Source organism: Leptonotus elevatus, chromosome 18 (genome assembly GCF_054856555.1).
Source record: "Leptonotus elevatus isolate MCC_2025b chromosome 18, RoL_Lele_1.0, whole genome shotgun sequence".
Classification (NCBI taxonomy): domain Eukaryota; kingdom Metazoa; phylum Chordata; class Actinopteri; order Syngnathiformes; family Syngnathidae; genus Leptonotus; species Leptonotus elevatus.
Genome location: NC_141256.1, coordinates 8044058 through 8063792, shown reverse-complemented (window position 1 = coordinate 8063792; position 19735 = coordinate 8044058). Strand labels below are relative to the sequence as shown.

Sequence of the window (19735 nt, the reverse complement as noted above, 5' to 3'; positions counted from 1 at the left end):
TGGGACCTTAAGACATGTTTACCTTCCCTCTGTACCTTCTTGGTCCATGCTTGTGTTGAAACTTAGCAATTACAGCACAGTGCAGGTGTGTTGGCAGCATTAACGACACCACACCCTTGCGCATGTCAGCACAAGTAGTTGCTTAGCTGAGTCTTTTCAGTCTGCCACACCTCAACTTCCTGTCGATGTTAAATTGCTGTTAGTGTTACGATGACGTCTTGCAAGGGGAATAAACAAAACGTGAAAGAGAAGTGGGTACCCATGGTTCAAGTTTTTCATCATGCATTAATGAGCAGTTCCAAAAATACTCTGAGTGGGAAGATATATTTTATTAACTGTCTTTTCAGTTTCCTTTGACTGTATTTATCAACTTTAGAAAGATGTGAATGCCAGTATGGTGATAAAAAAACGCAGAGTGGAAAATCTAGTTTCTACGCTATAATAAATCCGGGGAAAAATATGCAATAGGCATTCTGATCATACAATGGGGATTCCCGCCTGCCCAGTCAGAATAAACATGCAGCTAATGCGGAACATTAAGTTCCGTTGTAGGGAACAGGACTCTCACGACACGTAATGTTTACTCTTGCGTGGTTAGCATGTTTTTGGGTCGCACGGCCACGCCTTTGTCATACCACGCTTATTTGTCGCGTCTGTGCAAGACTGGTCTTGTATGCCAGCAAGCACAAAAGCCGCCAAAAGTAAACAAAGCCCTTGGTTGCTTTGAAAGCAAAATTAAATGAGTCATCCATAAAGAAGACATACAGACAATTTATTCGTTCTATATATTTTTTTATTAATCATCCGGTTAATTGGTTATCGAAATTTTATTCAGCCAAATATTGTAATCCGCATCCAGTCGACCTAAAACAAATCCATATTAGATGGGCCCTACGTTGTTGGTGACAATGGACAATCAGCCATTTCATAGACACAATTTGGATGAGTGTGTGGATTGATTGTTGATTAATTATATCTGAAGCAATAAATTGTCAAACAATCGCGAAAACGGTTTTGTTGCTACAGTGAAACAAAATTACAGTAAATATTTTCTTTCCTAGCTGGGTGGTGTTTGAAGAGCCTGGTTTTTGTGGTGAGTCCTACATCCTGGAAAAAGGCTTGTATGGAACCCCAGAGGACTGGGGGTCACTACAGGACCGGATTGCCTCAGCAATGCCTGTTGTGCTGGTAAGGCTTCTGTACTTTACTGTAGTGTACTTTTGGACTTTTACTTAAGGGAGCAGCTTCAGTACTTCTACATTTACTGGCAAATTATCAGAGTTGTTTGTTTGTTTGCACAAGTATCAGTACTTTTGACATATCTGGAACTTTTCTGGCGTTGCCAATCAACAGATTATTGGCTACACAACTATTTTTGCTCGGTTGTGCACGTGTACCTAATAAAGTGTCCCCATATGCTCAACTCTGGTTCTAAACAAACAGGACATTTTATTATTTTCAACACAGTTCGTTATCTTACTGTTTTCCTCTTCGTCTCCGGGCTTGTAGATGTTGTTGTTAACACTTCACTCCGTGCTGCATTTTAATAACATCGCGTCTTTTATGCTAATTCGCTAATTTGGAACAGCGAGGAGAAATCACTTCCGGGCTCGTGGTGCATTTAATGACTTCGCTGGTCGCGTAAATTCAAAAGACGACAATAAGAGGAAGAAAATAAATCAATGAATGTTTGGATTAGTTTATATAATTGTTGACAATAGTTGTACAAACATATTGTTACATTAAACATGAATGTTTTTTGCATGAATGTTGTAAATGTTATTCCATCTGGCTACTTATGTAATGCTTTCTTTTACATTTTAGATAGGTGTTTTTAGGTATTTTTTTGTTTTCATGTAGTTTTGTCATTGAATTCTAGTGCATAGTGTACCCCGCCAAGGACAAGCACTTTTGAAAATGGTTAGCTCGTATGTGATAATAGAATCTTGATAGAAAGTCGTTTCAGTGACATTCAGTGCATGTGACTCCAGTCACATTCATTCTGCTTGTGTCCTGACTTGACATGGGGAAATGATGACACATTTTTTATATTGTTGATTCAGTCTTTGGAAGCATGTGACAGAAGACGAAAACAGCAAATGAAAATGCCCACTAAATGAGGAAAATACTTGTCAGATGCTCTTGATGACTCATCATGCATGGGGTTTTTTTCTTTTACAAAAAACACATGATGATGAGTCTCCATTGTTTTGCAGAGACAATCACAATAAAATTGTCTGTATTGATGATGTGACGAAGGGATAAATAACTCTGTTGTTGTATTTCAGGACGATTTTGAGAACGTGGCCAAGTTCAAAGTAGGTGTTTGCCTATCCGAGAAACTTGAGAAGTAGCTTATAGCGGATGATTCAGGCGTGTTGTAATGCGCCATGTGCTCCGTGTCCTCAGGTGCAGCTTTTCTCCGAGCCGGGTTTTCAAGGCGCCGCCGTCACTTTGGAGGACAGCGTGGCTACCTTGCAGCAAGGCTTCTCTGTGGCCTCCTGCAAGATACTGGTGGGAAGGTAAAGCATGTCAAAATGTTGACTTTACATCAATTCAAGTTACTCTTATGTGTAGGTTAATTTGAGCTTATTTGATGTTACTGTTTCTTAGCTGGCTGGCGTTCGAAGGCCAGGACTTCACTGGCAGGATGTATCTGCTTGAGGAGGGGAGCTTCCAAGACGTGAGGGCGATGGGTTGCGTCAACGCCAGTGCTACCATCCTCTCGTTACAGACTGTCGGCTTTGTAAGTTGATTAACTCACACGCTGGACCGCTAGACAATGATGGCGGATTTAGTTTCATCAGCATAAACAAGTTGGTAGGTCAACAAATGAGTACTGTATATTGTGTTTCAGGAGCTGCGTGTAACTCATAAGACTCGTAAAACACGAAATTATTTTGATCATTACATCACAATGAGATTAGATAATCACAAGCTAATATAAATATAAAATGTTTTACTGATTTGTGGATAGCCTAATAAGTAACATTAAGAAAAGTATGACTGTTTTTTGCACACTTTTAATGCTAAATAATCAGAGGTGACAAATCCAGGCCCAGAAAGTAAAATCCCTGCCACAGTTTGGCTTTAGCCCCAGATGCTAGCTAGCTAGCTAGCCCCATAGCAGGTAAATGAGCACCGTGGGGGTGAGCTAGCTAGCTAGCATCTGGGGCTAAAGCCAATATGAGGCAGGGTTTTTACTTTCTGAACCTGGATTTGCCACCTCTGTAAATAATACAAATACGTATATGTAAACATTGTATTGCTAAAACACCGCAAAAAATATCTCTCGTATATTTACATTATGCTGTAAATGTTGGTAATCAAATAATTATGATGTGTTAACTTGTTTCCACATGCAGTCCTTGAGGGAACTTCATATGCAATTTTAATTGTAATTTTCTAAAATATCAGAAGCAACAATCGTTTAGTTCCAAACTCAAGTAACTTTAGTCAAAACTGTCCCAAAAGTATTTAAATGTGAAGGATTTTTATTTCAGACTAAGATACTGGCACTTTTCCAACCTACACAGCAAAGTAAGAATTAGTAGCTTAGACATATTTTGCATCTGTTGCATGAGCCACAAATGTTCCACTACAAGGCTTTTAGCCAGCCCTGTGTCCGGAAAAAATTGTCTCGAGTCGGTACAAAAGCCTGAGTGTTGTCTGATTCCACGGTAACTTTGGAAAAAAACAAAAATCTCCATTTGAATTTGCATGGCTACAGTGCTCCGCCCACTGTTTTTTTTTTTTAACCACCAACCTCCCCTTTTGGCAGGAGTTCTCTCAGCCCTCCATTATTCTTTTCGAGCGTGGCGGTCTACGCGGGAAGCGAGTGGTGCTGACGGACGGATGCGTCAACCTTCAGCTGGCTGAGGGCTGCACTCGGGTCCAGTCGGTGCTGGTGGAGGGGGGCATGTGAGTACATTCAACCGGGCTGCGGCCAGCCCATCTACAAGTTATCTGCCTGGTGTGAATCTCACAGCTCACTGCAGTGTGAGCATTGTTGAAGCCAATTTTGTTACACGAGCTATTCATAACTCTGTGTTGCATCGCAGGAGTCCCTACATTTGTGTGTGTATGTAGGTGAAGCAGTTGGAGCTCATTTATTCATTGGGGTAACAATGCCAGTGTTTTGTTGTTGTTTTTTTAGCATGATAACACCGTCTGCCAATGACGACGACGGGAATCTGCTGCTGATGTGCGACATTCAGATAACTGGTGTAAACCCCAGTTGAGGAAATACAAAGCGTACAGTGTGGGGGGGGGGGGGGGGGGACTTAAACTGTGGCCCCATCCTCCTGTTCATGCAGTAGGCAGGCGAGTTAAAGCCACAGTGGCCTAATTCGCTTCAGTTTGGCATTATGTGTGTTTCGCAGTGCTGCCAAGCGATTCAAATTAATTTTAAAAATAATGAATCGCATAATTTTCCATAATTAATCGCATTTTTCTACAATGCTTGTAATAGATATTTACTTTTGGACAGTTTTAATGTAAAGTCATTAGGGGTGGGAATCTTTGATGTCTCACGATTCAATTCCAATTTTTTTTGGCCTGTGATTTGATTCAGAATCGATTTTTGATTTATTTCTTTTTTATTCAAAATGATTTGATTGACAATGATTTTTGCTTCAATCTATAGATGTGCAAGTAATTGTAATGATCTACTCCAGTCTGAATCGCTAATGCTAATTAGCGCGCTACTCGCAGCACTTTTATCACTCAAAAGAACGGCTCCAGGCTGAAAAAAACCAACCTTTTATTGGAATAACTTGATCGTGACTTCTTCCTTCTACTCTCTAATGTGGCTACAACTTAACAGTGTATTAGACCGTGTGGAACTACACTGCCCCTCAGTGGCCAAAAAGAGTACAACATGAACAGCGCCTCAAATAAAGGCACACACAGACAAAGGCAAGACAGTATAAAATCGATTTTAAGACATTTAAAATCGATTCTGAATCATACTAAATGAGAATTGCGATTCTTATGAGAATCGATTTGTTGGCACACCCCTAAAAGGACTGTTATAGATTTCATTGATCCTTAAATAGAATTATCCTGTAAAATACAACTGTTGATCAAAACTTTTTTTTCATAGTAACTCTCAAAACTTTGCTTCCAGGTTTAGTTGTGCCCACAAGCAGCACACTCCAGCAGGTGCAGTTTATAGGCTGCAAAAGGAAGTAAATAAAGCTGAGTTAGCTTGTTTTGGGGGGGGGGGGGGGGGGGGGGGGGTTAAACACTCTAAAGAATTTAAATTAATCTCCAGAGTTAACACTTTACATCATATCGGGAAATGGATTATAATGTCACTCACTGAAATTATTAAATGCATGTCAACAAGTCAAGTTAGCAGAGAAATTGCCTTCCACCACGGAGTAACTGGGTTCAAACCCCGCTTGGACCAAACTTTAGTAATTTATCTGTCAATTTACTTCATAAGCACATGCATTCAAATCTTAGCATTCAACTTTTCAGCATTCCCACGCAATTTCTGCAGAAATTGCACTTTGTCTAGTTTTTAAGTACCCTTGGCACTCACTCTAGGCTTTTTATTTTTGTTACTAAAAAACAATGATAAAATCAAAATGTACAGATCACATAAACATATCATTAATCCCTGTGTAAAAACAAACTGCTAGCTAATAATTGCCTTTGTTTACTTCCTGTGTTGTAAGGTGGATATTATATGAGGGCATCAACTATCGGGGTGCTCAGATTTTGGTCAAACCCGGTGAAGTACCCGACTGGCGCCAGTTCAGCAAATTGAGTAAAATTGGATCGCTCCGCCCCCTGTTGCAGGTACCCTCCTCAAAATAAGCAATACTCACTTCATTTGAAGATATAGTGCAACATTAGCTCGTGTGCTAATTGAAGTCGTTCCACATGCTCCATACTTTTAACACTGACTCTTTATTTGTGATTGTGTGTCTTCTGCGTAGAGGCACGTGCACTTCCGGTTAAGAAACAGACAAACACAGCTTTTGATGTCCGTGACGGGTGATCTGGAAGAAGTCACACTGCTTCGGATTCAAGAAGCCGAGGAGACTCACGGTCTTGAGCAGATTTGGGTCTACCGCGCCGGCCACCTTCACTGCAAGGTAACACGGGGTTTGTTTTTATCCCACAGAAGAGAGGAAAAATTCTGACTCGGCCAACCGAATGTTGACTGACGTTGTGTATTCCAGCTCATTGAGGAGTGCTGCCTGAGCCCCAGTGGCAGTGTGACGATAGCGGGAAGCCGCGTCGGTCTCGTGCCGGAGGTGGACAACCACGTATGGAGCATCACCCCGCAGGGCTTCATCCGCTACATGCCGACCTCTGACCTGGTCTTGGAGGTGAAAGGTGAGCCTGGCTAACAATTAACAATACTCAAAGTAGGAAAAAGTTTATATCGCTAGTGTCATGAAGGTGTGAATCAAATCCCCGAGAATGCTTGAGGCATTTTTTTTCTGCCTTCAAACTAAATCTTGCCTTACTAAATAATATATGGACTTCAATGTCTTGGTATGCTTTTATTTTGAAGTTCCCGGCAGTATGTCGCGGCATAACAGTTGACTTGACTCGTCACCGACAACAACACGTCGATGACGGTTTTATATGGTGTCTGTTGTCAGCGTTAGCGGCTAGCTGCTAAGCAAGCGGCGAGACCTGATGGATTACTTTTCAAAGGCAGTTTAATAGGCAAAAATGACTCTGCACTCTTTGCCGTTCCTGATAATCACTTTTTAACAAACCAGGCTTACTCAAATGTGCTGTTGAAGCCAGAAAAATTGCTACTATGGTCACTTTGTCTCATAGGCCAAAATCTATGGGAGATATGTCATCTCACCAATGTTTCGAGTGGAAAATAGTCAGATTCTAAGCAGTTGAGTTTTTTTTTTTGTTTTTTTTTTGTTGATTATCTAAAAATTAGGGCAATTATGGAAAAAATAATCATCACGATTATTCTAACGATTTTTTGGGTACAAAACAAGAAAATATTTATAAATATTAAAATGATTTGAAACACTATAATTATGTACAGTACAGGCCATAAGTTTGGACACACTTTCTTAGTCAATGCATTTACTTTATTCTCATGACTGGTTACTTTAGAGATTCTCACTGAGGGCATCAAAACTGTGTGAACTGATGTCGAGTTATGTATTTAACAAAAAAAAATTAAAAAAAATAACTGAAAACATGTTTTATATTATAGATTATTCAAAATAGCCATCCTTTGCTCTGGCTACTTTTTTTTGCATACTTTTGGCATTCTTACGTCTGGGAACTCCTTAAAGTCTGTTGAAAAACCCTTTCAGGTGACTACCCTTTGAAGGTCACAGAGAGAATGCCAAGAATGTGCAAAAAAGTAATCAGCGAAAAGGGTGGCTATTTATGTATGTATTTATTTTATTATTTTCACCTTTTTTTTTAAGTACATAACTCTAAATGTGTTTGTTAGTTGTCATAGTTTTGATGCCTTCAGTAAGAATCTACAATATACAAAGTCACGAAAATAAAGCATGTATTGAATGAGAAGGTGTGTCCAAACTTTAGGCCTGTACTGTAAGTTCCTTTTGGACCAAACGAGATGTATTAAATTTGTCATTTTAACATAAAAAAAAGATGCAAATATATAAATTTAAACAACTCAAAATCAGTATTAATAATCTTTTATTTACAATTATGCCGATTTTGTAGTTGTGGAGTGTAATCATTGAAACTGTAGTTAATTAATTGCACAGCCCTACTAAAAATGAAAACCAGCTAGTTGCTCAATATTAAGTGGAAAGATACAGCTAACCTATGTATCAACCTGTTGCCATTTTTACAATTTTTACTTTGTGTTCAAGTAAATAAATTGTGTTGGAAATTGTGACATCATCCTTATTTCAGTCTTAATATACTTTGCTAACCTGCTCAGTAGCTTCCTTACAAACCTTGCAGGGTGAAAGTTGTTCTTTGTTTTCCAATGTCGTGCATCATTGTCAACAGTGACACCTTGTGGCACACAAAGATATCACGTGCAAGTCCACTACTTTTGTTGTCTTCCACACAAGAAACTGCACCTGAATCACATCTTTTCCTGATGCACATAATTATGTGTATTGTCTTTAACAGGGGGTCAACATTATGACAAAAACCAAGTGATTCTCAACACCATGGATCCAAGTAAAGCACACCAAAAGTGGGACGTGGAAATGATTTAAGACAATTCCGTGCCGCAGCAAGACAAACGTTCAAGGACTCTGTGCACATTTGCGGCGATGTTCGTCGTGGAAAGACTTCTTTAAGAATGTATTACTGCCTACATACAATACAAGCAGTGAGGTTTGAACTTGAAAGAAGACATTCAAGTACTACAGCTCAAGGTTAATTAATGTTTTGCTTTTTCAATGAATGAATCAGTTAACTTAAACAGTGTTAACGCATCTGATGTATTTTTATTACCGAATGTTATGTAACATTTTATTCAGCAATAAAAACAAAGTTCTACTTTCATTAACTCGCCTTGTATAAACTTTAATTTGCTCAAGCCCCCACGATGGCAACAAAATAACTATGAAATACTTTTTACAGGACAATGATAAGCATGCACTTTATGAACAATAATTTCGATTCTGCACACATTTATAGTTACCTAAAGAAAGCAAGTGGGAGTTCCCTCAAAAATTGTCTGAATGCCGAGATATGCAAAACAATTCCCGGATACCATCCGAATATGCCTCGCCGTGTAGAGAAGACAAGAATTGGATACTGGAGGCTTAAGCCAATTTTACATCATTTAGACCCTGGAAAATAGGTCAGGAATATATCCGCCGTTGACTTTTGCACAGGACCATTATAGCCCTTTTCACACTTAACCCTTACGTAAGTGAATGAGGCTATGCCATGACGTCGGCGCATTATCTTGCAGAAAAAGTGGTGGCACTGTTATCAAATGTGAATGACATTAGCATTAGAATGAAAGCTCGTCTCAGCTTTCACAGAGCTCTGAGCATGTTTTGCCAAAAATAACCTGAGCATGTATATATACACAAAGGACTTGTGTTCCAGTATAAATAGGAGTCAATATCTTTCTTAAAATGGTTGTAATGGCCATTTAAGATGACCTGAAAGGTACCAGGGTCTGCTCTTGGTAACCAAAGCAACATCACGGTGATGGTAAAGTAGACTTATTCAGGTGCCTTGCTATATACTCCCCAAGGACAGTCCTAGGGTTCAAAATGAACAAGGGGATTTGTCCCTTTTAATCCCGTCTCATTGGATGAGAGTCTGCAACGTGCATGGAGAAGAATCAGCCCAGCTTCCTTCTCTCTGCGCTGTTGCTAGTTTTGCGTTACCGTTTCCTGTTCCGCATTCGGGTGCGTCTCTTGCTCCTCTCCATCTTGCTCCTCAGTCACGCCGACGACCGTCTTGCCTCGGGCGTGGCCGTGCTCCAACTTCTGAAAAGCCTGAGGCACCTGGCTGAATGGAAACTGGGCCTCCACCACTGGCAAGATCTGGCCGAGAAAACACAGGAAACATTTAATCAAAGTATGATGATTTAATTCATCTTTTGAAAGTTCGTAACACTTATCAAACACTGTTAAGGGTCAATTTATAATTTTTACATCTCTGGTCATTTAAATGTAAGTACATACTGTATTTTAATAATAATTATTGTGAACTATTTCTATTAGTTTAAAAATGTTTTCAACAAGTGAAGTCATGCAATTAATTACAATAAAAAAAAAATATTCCGACCATAGACGTCAAAAATTCATTTGAACTTTTTCTATTAGTTTAATATTTTTTTCTACTTTTGTTAACAAGTGTATGAAAACTTCGATTTTTTTATTGTACATTTAGAACAGGTATAAAATGTGTGATTAATTGTGAATTAACAAGTGAAGTCATGCAATTAATTACGATAAATAATTTTTAATCCCGGCTATAGACGTCAAAAATTAATTAGAATTTTTTCTATTAGTTTAAAAAATATATCTACTTTTGTTAACAAGAGTATGAAAACCTAGATTGTTTTATTGTACATTTAGAACAGGTATAAAATGTGTGATTAATTGTGAGTTAACAAGTGAAGTCATGCAATTAATTACGATTAAAAAAATGTAATCCCGAATTCGTAATAATCTTTAAATCGCGTCAGGCGATTAAAATGTTTAATTGTAATTAAACGCATGACTTCAATAGTTAACTCATGATTAATCACACATTTTATATCTGCTCTAAATGTACAATATTTTTTGATCTAGGTTTTCATACTCTTTTTAACAAAAGTGGAAAAAAATGTTAAACTAATAGAAATAGTTCAAATTAATTTTTGACGTCGATAGCCGTCAATGGCAGTGAATGAGTTAAGGGCTGAACAAACTGGAATCCAGCTGTTTACTGCCACAATGTAAATATTTGTTAAGTAGGTTACGCTTTTCAACAAATGAAGTTCAGGTTTGTAAACCACTGTAATGATTAACAGATCCCTACAGATGGCAACGTAGCGTCACTTTGGAATTGAGATCAGCACAGCTTTTGAGTAGGTGTATTCTTTCAAATACAAGTACGTGAAAAGGCATCTTTTTATGGAGGACCAAAACTGCCCAAATTAAAAAATAAATGGTTGAACGAATGAATAAATAAATAAAAGTGAAAATAACAAATATAAACATATAATTTAAAAATTAAACAAAAAGTAAACATACATAAATGAAAGTAAAAATAAATTCAAAAATAAAAAACAAGATAAAAAAATATATATATATGAAATTAAATGTGTAAATAAATACAAAAAGAAATATATAAATAGAATAAAATGTTTAATGTGAATTAAATGTCAATCAATAAATAAAAAGGCTCTGCTCTTATTTATTTATTTCATGCAACAGATGCTGTCAGCATGAAATCCATTATGAAGTCCTAAGTTGAACTATTCGCCTATTGGTTGATCGACATGTCAGATATTTATTTTTGTATTTATTTCCACATTTATTTTTGTATTTATTTCAACATTTATTTTTGTATTTATTTCCACATTTATTTTTGTATTTATTTTTACTTTTATTTATTTATTTATTTGTGTATATAAATATTTTTTGTTGTTTTTATTTCTATTTCTTTTTTGTGTTAATTTTTTTTATTATTTGTTTTTATTTTCACTTGTATTCATTATTATTATTATTTATTTATTTTTGGCAGTTTGGGTCCTCCATACTATCAGAGCAATATTTATATATTTGCAGACACATGGTAGGTTCACAAAATGATTATTTTACCTTATCACATCACATGAATAAGGATGATGGACGCTATTAAATGTTTTGTATTGTATAGGGAGTTGTTACAGTTTAATGCATATGTTTTATAGCGTTTTTCAATCAGACAATCTACAATTGATGTAGACAGCCATTGGTCGTAAAAGAAATGATTACAATTCCAAGAATTTTACCCAAAGTGTTTGTTCAGTGTATGAGAGCAACCACATTTTATGTTTAGGCTACATGAACAAATAGCCCGAATTCCCGAGCTTCCAATGTGGGAAATGTGAGGGCGGGGTATAGAATGTGATGAGGCTGGTCAATCCTGAGCAGGTCCAACCTATTATTCTGATCAGCAACTCTCGTTATAAACAATGAACGGCGAGAGCGGCCGTGTCACACGTGTGACTGATAGTGGGACTTTTAGGAGGGTGTGTATGTGCGTGTGTGTCCGTAGCTTCCCGCCACTGGTCTAAATCAGCTGCTTGCTGTAAGCCCCCGGACAAAAGGTACAGCACTGTGTAAAAATCCATTCAGCATTTCCCTGCGCCTGATTCCATCTGACGACGATCCATCAGCATAGGAGGAATGTCAGGCGCTTTATTTTTGATCTACGTTGACTCTTAGGTTGATATTACTCATCATGTTATACAGTACCTTCCCGGTATCCACCAGCTTGCTGACCTCATCTAGGCCAGGCCCGTCTGGAGCAAAGAACCCCCAGCGGTAGAAAATGCCATCTGATATTATATTCTAGAAAAGGGAAACAAAGTGAAGGCAATAATTAAAGGGCAAGGTTGTGTGTACAACAGAGAACAAATTAAATTGACATGAACATGTTAGATTAGTGACATTGAAATGTCACTAATCTAACATGATTTTTTTTTTTCGGTCTGTGTTTCAGATTCCAATAACCGACTAATCGGCCGATTTTTTTAGAAAGATAGAAGGAATAAAATAACCTTTTGCTCCTTCTTTACTTCTTCATTTTTGATATGATATAGTATTTGTTCAACTTTACACAAAACAGGGAGTGATATTTACTTAAAAATATCTAGTAAAGGTTGACGCACTCAGAAGTTTAGAGTTTAACTAGAATTTCTGATGTGAAAAAAACGTTACTCGATTTTTCAAAAAAAGTAAATATCGACCCCCAATTTTTCAGTGTACAACAAAAAAAGGCCTATTATTTTACATTAGTTTTTTGGGTTGGGGGAGTATTATCTTTGTCTTATGTTGTTTGTTGTTATGTTAAAAAAAAAATTTTTTTTAAACGGTTGATTTTTGCCAATTTTTAAAGCTCTTAAATCCTAATTGACATCAGATGAACTAAATCTCTCCTGTAGGGTGTCCCCAGATCCTCAAGGTTAAACAAACCCCGATCTATTTGACTGAGTGCTTGCAAGAGATTGAACAGTAGATGGCTCAGTTGAGCTGTGATGCTGTTATGAGAGGAGCTGTGAGGGTGTGACTGCTGTGGGCTCTCAAATGACCAGCTGGCTGCTGCCATGGACAAAAGGGGTTGGGAGGCTTGGCAAGAAACACACAAACACTGCTATTCGCTCTGGGAAGGGGGGGGGGGGAGACATTTGGCTACAATCTGCACAAACACCACATACTGCTGTTTCAGCACTAGGTGAACGCTTGCCGCCCCCTTGCTAACGCCACACATACTATTGTCCCTTCTTCATATATTCTGCTAGACCAGCACTGAAAAACGAAATTTAATTCATCCAACCACATTTCATCTCAGAATTCGAAAATGTGTATTCATTTTTTATTCAAATCATATGTTAATAAACTACCTGTATGACCTTGGTGCTCAGAGCGGATCCAGCGTGAACGAGTCCGTCCAGCAGGCCAAGCGAATCCGTTTTGAAGAGCAAAGGAGTTACCAGCGTGACGTACTTCGCCCCAGACCAGGGTTTTAGCAAACCCGCCGCCCACTCCTCTGTGTCCCCACCCACGCCGTCCAATATCACGTCAAATCTGACAATGCAAGAACATGAGAGGTTTCTTTTTAAATTTGCCACATTGGGAAAATGTGCTCATTTGTTTTGTCTTCAAAGCTTAAACCAGGCTTGACCAATTTGCACTCTGGCCTTAAGCCTTGGTATCCATGGAAACTAGAGAAACCACAGAGGGAAAGCGTGCAGGTGTGTGGGGTTGACTGTGAAATGTCAGCATTAAGGCACTTTAAAAGGAATCCACTCTGCCGTGTCTTTATTTGGACTTCCTAAAATGCAGACTCAATGATGAATTTCACGAAAGAATAGAATTGATATTTTTGATTCACCCTATACATTTTAAGGGGGAGACAACCCAAAAATGTCTTTACAATAATGTTTGACACAACCCCACTAGTCTAAACATTGTATTATGATTAATATTGTGTTTGTGGAATATGAATAAAGCAGCAAAGTCCACTTGTTTTTAATCCATCTCAGGCGGCGGCCATTTTGTCACTTACTGTTGACTGAAAAGGATATCACAGTGGCTCATATAACAACCAGTCACAGCTCAGCTTGCCAACGTCACATGAAAACAGGTGAGCCGTGATTGGTTGTGACCTTGACAACTGTGATGTAATTTTCAGTCGACAGCAAGTGGCAAAAAGGCTGCCACACTGTGTTTTTGTTGTTTGGTTTTATTTGCAGAAAATGTATGTAACTTTGCGATTAACAAAGATGGCCGACCAAGAAGCATGCTCCTGGATTGAGCAGCGGTCAGTTACCAAGTTTTTGATTTCTGAAGGGTGCAAACCAATTGAAATTCATAGGAGAATGTCATCTGTGTATGGTGCCACATGTTTCAGCCGAAAAAAAAGTGTCTACAAGTGAGCTAAATTGTTTAAAGAAGTTTGAAATTGATGATAAAGTCAGCCCCAAAATGTTTATGCTGAGGGAATACGGAAGCTTGTGCACAAAAGTGTGACAGTGCTGGGAAACTACTATGTTGAGGAAAAAAAAGAAAAGCTTCTATCAATATTAGAAGTCCTTATACCCAAAAAATTTATTGAATGACGCTCGTATAAAATAAGAAGGCTGTCAAGACTTTTGTGTTCTCATTTTGGTGTTTTTAATATTTTTTAGTTTAAGACCCCTGGCAATTTTTTATTTATATGTTTCACATTTTTCTTTTTTTACATGTTTTTGTGAGTTTGTTGTGTATAATGGCTTATGTTTGCCATGTTGTGGCAACTGATTTCAATTTGTTAAATAAAGGAATGGAGAAAAAAAGATGGCATCTATGTTCTGCAGATAAATTTGCGAATGGCGATTTGCAATTTATCACTTGTAACAATCCGCAGTATGGCACCGCGCCACAAGGCGGCGCCTCCTTGTTTTTGTTATGCCTATGCAGCACTTTTTCATTTTTGCCATCAATGTATTTGATGCCGTGAACTTGTACAGAGCCTACTTTTTCCTATTAATAAAGTAAACCTGTGGACTCCCAGTCCCTTTTTTTTGCTCTTGATTTTTTATTTATTTTTTTGCTATCCAGCAGCGCCGTCCTAGGCTGATCAGTCACCGCGCGTTACACACTAAACTGCAAAAAGTTGATTTTCATGTTTGTAATAATAGGTGAAGAATGGTATACAATGCTATACTAGTCCAATCGCAGCAATGTCACAAACCTCTCCATCATTTCTAGCTGGTCAGTCGCATCTTCCGCAATGTAGTCCACAACCTCATCGGCTCCGAGCCCTCTGACGAGACCCTCAGCATTGTGAGAGCAAGTGACTGTAACGTGGGCACCCCAGGCCTTTGCCAACTGTCAGCACAGAAGGATAGAAGACACTGAAGTCAACACAGACGCAACAAAAGGCCATACAAGGATCTTGTGATGTTTCACCTGAATAGCAAACGTCCCAACACCTCCTGATCCTCCAGTAATCAAAACTCTAAGAGACAAAACCCCGTTGAAGGTAAATGTTGAAAGAGACGTGAACAGTTGATCTGAGCTTGCCTTTTATTGGAGGAGCTATCCCTGCAAAGACCGCCCGCGTTAACAAGTGCAGACAGTGCAGTGCTGGCTACGTAGGGGATGGATGCCGCCTCCATGTGACTCAAACATTTGGGCTTGTGGGACACCTTTAAGAGATCACGCATCTTCAACAGCTGTCTCAATTACTTGAAAATATACCGCAGCCAAGAACTCACCTCAATCTCTGTGAGATTCACAAACTCTGCCAGACTTCCTTGTTTCCACGGGGGTACAGCAGCCCAAACCTGAAGCACATTATATAACATTTCACATCACTGTACATTTAAATATCACTAAACAGTTGCGCCAGAGAGTTTATTAGTCGTTCATAGAGATCTAACTACATTACAGAAAGAACATTTGCACATAATTGTATTGTACATTCACGGGATCCTCGTAAGTGAATTAAAGGGAAGCTAATGATAGTATTTCTGCACAAATGATGACGTTCTTATGAAATTCTACATTATAGATGGTTGGAATATTATCATAAACCTTGATACATTATTTTTGATCAAGTCTACCCTTCCTTAAGTTTCACACGACGTTTCCAAATTAGGGATTTTTGATAACACTTCCGAGGATGTGATGTCATGTGCGCATTGCGTACGAGAAGAAGGGAGTGTGCAGTCTAATTTTTCGGCCATATGTGGCAATAGCGATTTGAAATTAAACTTTCTGTATTCGGCATCTTTAAGTATCAGTGGTTGTTATTTACAGCTTTTGGAAGTACTCAATATATTAAATTAAAGCCAGTAAGGGCCCAATACAAGACTCCGTTCCGTTCCGTCTTCAATTCCGCTTATCCGGGGTCGGGTCGCGGGGGCAGCAGCTTTAGCAGGGAAGCCCAGACTTCCCTCTCCTCAGCCACTTCAGCCAGCTCCTCCGATGGGATCCCAAGGCGTTCCCAAGCCAGCCGTGAGACGTAGTCTCTCCAGCGTGTCCTGGGTCGTCCCCGAGGCCTCCTGCCGGTAGGACATGCCCGGAACACCTCCCCAGGGAGGCGCCCAGGAGGCATCCGAACCAGATGCCCCAGCCACCTCAACTGGTTCCTCTCAACGTGGAGGAGTAGCGGCTCGACGCTGAGTCCCTCCCGAATGACCGAGCTTCTCACCCTATCTCTAAGGGAGAGCCCGGCTACCCTGCGGAGGAAACTCATTTCGGCCGCTTGTATCCGGGATCTCGTTCTTTCGGTCATGACCCACAGGTCGTGACCATAGGTGAGGACAGGAACGTAGATCGACCGGTAAATCGAGAGCTTTGCCTTTCGGCTCAGCTCCTTCTTCACCACAACGGACCGATACAGCGTCCGCATCACTGCAGACGCTGCACCGATCCGTCTGTCGATCTCCCGCTCTAACCTACCCTCACTCGTGAACAAGACCCTAAGATACTTGAACTCCTCCACTTGGGGCAGGACCTCATCCCCGACCCGCAGAGAGCACTCCACCCTTTTCCGACTGAGGACCATGGTCTCGGATTTGGAGGTGCTGATCCTCATCCCAACCGCTTCACACTCGGCTGCAAACCGCTCCAGTGAGAGCTGGAGATCACGGCTTGAAGAAGCCAGCAGCACCACATCATCTGCAAAAAGCAGAGATGCAATGTTGAGGCCACCAAACCGGACCCCCTCGACACTCCGGCTGCGCCTAGAAATTCTGTCCATAAAAATTACGAACAGAATCGGTGACAAAGGGCAACCTTGACGGAGTCCGACCCTCACAGGAAACGAATTCGACTTACTGCCGGCAATGCGGACCAAACTCTGACATCGGTCGTACAGGGACCGAATAGCCCGTATCAGGGGGCCCGGTACCCCATACTCCCGAAGCACCCCCCACAGGACTCCCCGAGGGACACGGTCAAACGCCTTCTCCAAGTCCACAAAACACATGTGGACTGGTTGGGCGAACTCCCACGCACCCTCAAGAATCCTGCCGAGGGTGTAGAGCTGGTCCACTGTTCCACGGCCGGGACGAAAACCACACTGCTCCTCCTGAATCCGAGATTCAACTTCCCGACGGATCCTCCTCTGCAGCACCCCCAAATAGACCTTACCTGGGAGGCTGAGGAGTGTGATCCCTCTAAAGTTGGAACACACCCTCCGGTCCCCCTTCTTAAAAAGAGGAACCACCACCCCGGTCTGCCAATCCAGAGGCACTGTCCCTGATGTCCACGCGATGTTGTAGAGACGTGTCAACCACAACAGCCCCACTACATCCAGAGCCTTTAGGAACTCCGGGCGAACCTCATCCACCCCCGAGGCCCTGCCACCGAGAAGCTTTCCAACCACTTCAGTGACTTCGACCCCAGAAATAGGGGGGCCCACCTCAGAGTCCCCAGACCCTGCTTCCTCAAAGGAAGGCGTGTTGGTGGAATTGAGGAGGTCTTCGAAGTATTCTCCCCACCGAGTCACGATGTCCCAAGTCGAGGTCAACAGCACCCCATCTCCACTATACACAGTGTTAATGGCGCACTGCTTTCCCCTCCTGAGACGCCGGATGGTGGACCAGAATTTCCTCGAAGCCGTCCGGAAGTCGTTCTCCATGGCCTCACCGAACTCCTCCCATGTCCGAGTTTTTGCCTCAGCGACCACCGAAGCCGCATTCCGCTTGGCCAGCCGGTACCTGTCAGCAGCCTCCGGAGTCCCACAGGCCAAAAAGGCCCAATAGGACTCCTTCTTCAGCTTGACGGCATCCCTTACCGCTGGTGTCCACCAGCGGGTTCGAGGATTGCCGCCCGACAGGCACCAACCACCTTACGGCCACAGCTCCGATCGGCCGCTTCAACAATGGAAGCACGGAACATGGTCCATTCGGACTCAACGTCCCCCGCCTCCCCCGGGACAACGGAGAAGCTCTGCCGCAGGTGGGCGTTGAAACTCTTTCTGACAGGGGATTCTGCCAGACGTTCCCAGCAGACCCTCACAATACGTTTGGGCCTGCCTGGTCGGACCAGCACCTTACCCCGCCATCGGAGCCAACACACCACCAGGTGGTGATCAGTTGACAGCTCCGCCCCTCTCTTAACCCGAGTGTCCAACACATACGGCCGCAAATCCGATGACACGACTACAAAGTCGATCATCGAACTGCGGCCTAGGGTGTCCTGGTGCCAAGTGCACATGTGGACACCCTTGTGCTTGAACATGGTGTTCGTTATGGTCAGTCCGTGACGAGCACAGAAGTCCAACAACAAAACACCGCTCGGGTTTCGATCGGGGGGGCCGTTCCTCCCAATCACGCCCCCAATACCTCACCTCTCAATACAAGACTCACCCATCCATAATCCAAATGGAAATCAGTATTTTCTCATTTATTCCAATATGAAGTGCAGTTAAGGAACGCAACATATTTGTCATGATATGAGTGAGAACTATTTCCAGAGGTTAACTTATTATTATAATTACATGGCAGATAAGATGTTAAAAATGTCGCATTTAGCATTGCCTATACAGCTAATAAAATGTAGACCCCCCCCCCCCTTTATTTTTTATTTTTTATTTTTAAGAACAAACTCAGCCCTGTGGCCAGTCCAGGGTTGAGTCGGCCTATCGACTAAGATAGACTCTAGCTCTGACCCTGGACTAATGAAAACAGAAACAGAGTGGAAAAATATTCCACTGTATGTTATATTACTCGTGCACACTTGTAAGAACCCAGTGGGTACCACTGTGTACCTCGTCTCCTGGAACAAAGTGCGCAACCTCCGATCCACAGTCCACCACAACACCAGACACATCTCGACCCAGGATCATAGGAAAACCACAATCATCGTCCATTACAGAAAATGGGCCCCTTCGTAACTTGAGCAGCTTAGCTCCATACCCTCCTGAAATGATGTAATGTGATGGTTACAATAAGTCAGACTGCTGTCTACATGCTTTCAGTGGGCTTTGCCCTCTTTACCTCTCATGGCCACGTCCAAAGGGTTGAGACTGGCAGCATGCACTTGGATCATCACCTGGCTGGACGAGGTGATCGTGGGCACTGGGATATCTTCAGAGTACCTGAGCATTTCGTTAGAGCCAAACTGGTCGATGACCCAGGCAGACATGCGACTCTGTGCTCGCCAAGCTGAAGTGCTGACATGTTTTCGAAAGCACCATTCACCCCCGACGGCTCGCGTTTGGGTCGAACTTGCAGCTCTGATCTTGAATAAGGAAAGCAGCCTGGTGTATGCCATTGCTGACAGAAACTTAAAACCGTCCTTGAGCTAACAGTGCCAACAAGGTTAGATTTTGACACATAACCACCATACGAGATGGAAGACACCGGCCAGTGTCCTTGTGAGCTAGCAGCCTCGATTCCTCCCTTATAAGCGAGAATAAACTTCAAGAAAATTACTGTATATTACTTAAATTAACCGAGTACAATTTCATTGTATGTGCGAGTGTTAAATTATGCTGTAGCGAGAGTAGAAACGGTGAAACAAACTATAAGCAGTGGTCTTGCTAGCTAGATGGCTACATAACAAGCTAAACGTTCACCTCTCAGCAGCAGCGA

The 19735-nt window shown here is 41.3% G+C and overlaps 2 protein-coding genes and 1 long non-coding RNA gene across 4 annotated transcripts in view; 1 reads left to right on the top strand and 2 right to left on the bottom strand.

The window, feature by feature from the left end:
* Nucleotides 1-3058, bottom strand: part of LOC147158445 (uncharacterized) — a 5871-nt gene extending 2813 nt beyond the window's left edge. The window contains exon 1 of the long non-coding RNA XR_015090689.1: nucleotides 1481-3058. This is a non-coding gene — a long non-coding RNA (uncharacterized LOC147158445). The remainder of the gene's footprint in view (nucleotides 1-1480) is intronic.
* The window catches only part of LOC147158444 (uncharacterized), a 22950-nt gene extending 14457 nt beyond the window's left edge, over nucleotides 1-8493 (top strand). For both annotated transcript variants that reach the window (XM_086060521.1, XM_086060520.1), the window contains 9 exons: nucleotides 1062-1188; nucleotides 2289-2318; nucleotides 2410-2522; nucleotides 2614-2746; nucleotides 3782-3921; nucleotides 5685-5808; nucleotides 5949-6107; nucleotides 6195-6351; nucleotides 8113-8493. In XM_086060521.1, coding sequence (XP_085916647.1) covers nucleotides 1062-1188; nucleotides 2289-2318; nucleotides 2410-2522; nucleotides 2614-2746; nucleotides 3782-3921; nucleotides 5685-5808; nucleotides 5949-6107; nucleotides 6195-6351; nucleotides 8113-8201 — 1072 coding nt within the window. In that variant the 3' untranslated portion in view covers nucleotides 8202-8493. The remainder of the gene's footprint in view (nucleotides 1-1061; nucleotides 1189-2288; nucleotides 2319-2409; nucleotides 2523-2613; nucleotides 2747-3781; nucleotides 3922-5684; nucleotides 5809-5948; nucleotides 6108-6194; nucleotides 6352-8112) is intronic.
* Nucleotides 8416-19735, bottom strand: LOC147158443 (NAD(P)H oxidoreductase RTN4IP1, mitochondrial-like). The gene is made up of 9 exons (XM_086060522.1): nucleotides 19139-19735; nucleotides 18910-19061; nucleotides 15407-15475; nucleotides 15213-15337; nucleotides 15099-15147; nucleotides 14881-15017; nucleotides 13049-13232; nucleotides 11901-11996; nucleotides 8416-9494 (listed from the first exon to the last, which is right to left on the bottom strand). The coding sequence occupies exons 1-9, from the start codon at nucleotides 19413-19415 to the stop codon at nucleotides 9321-9323; spliced, it is 1263 nt and encodes a 420-aa protein (XP_085916648.1). The 5' UTR covers nucleotides 19416-19735; the 3' UTR covers nucleotides 8416-9320.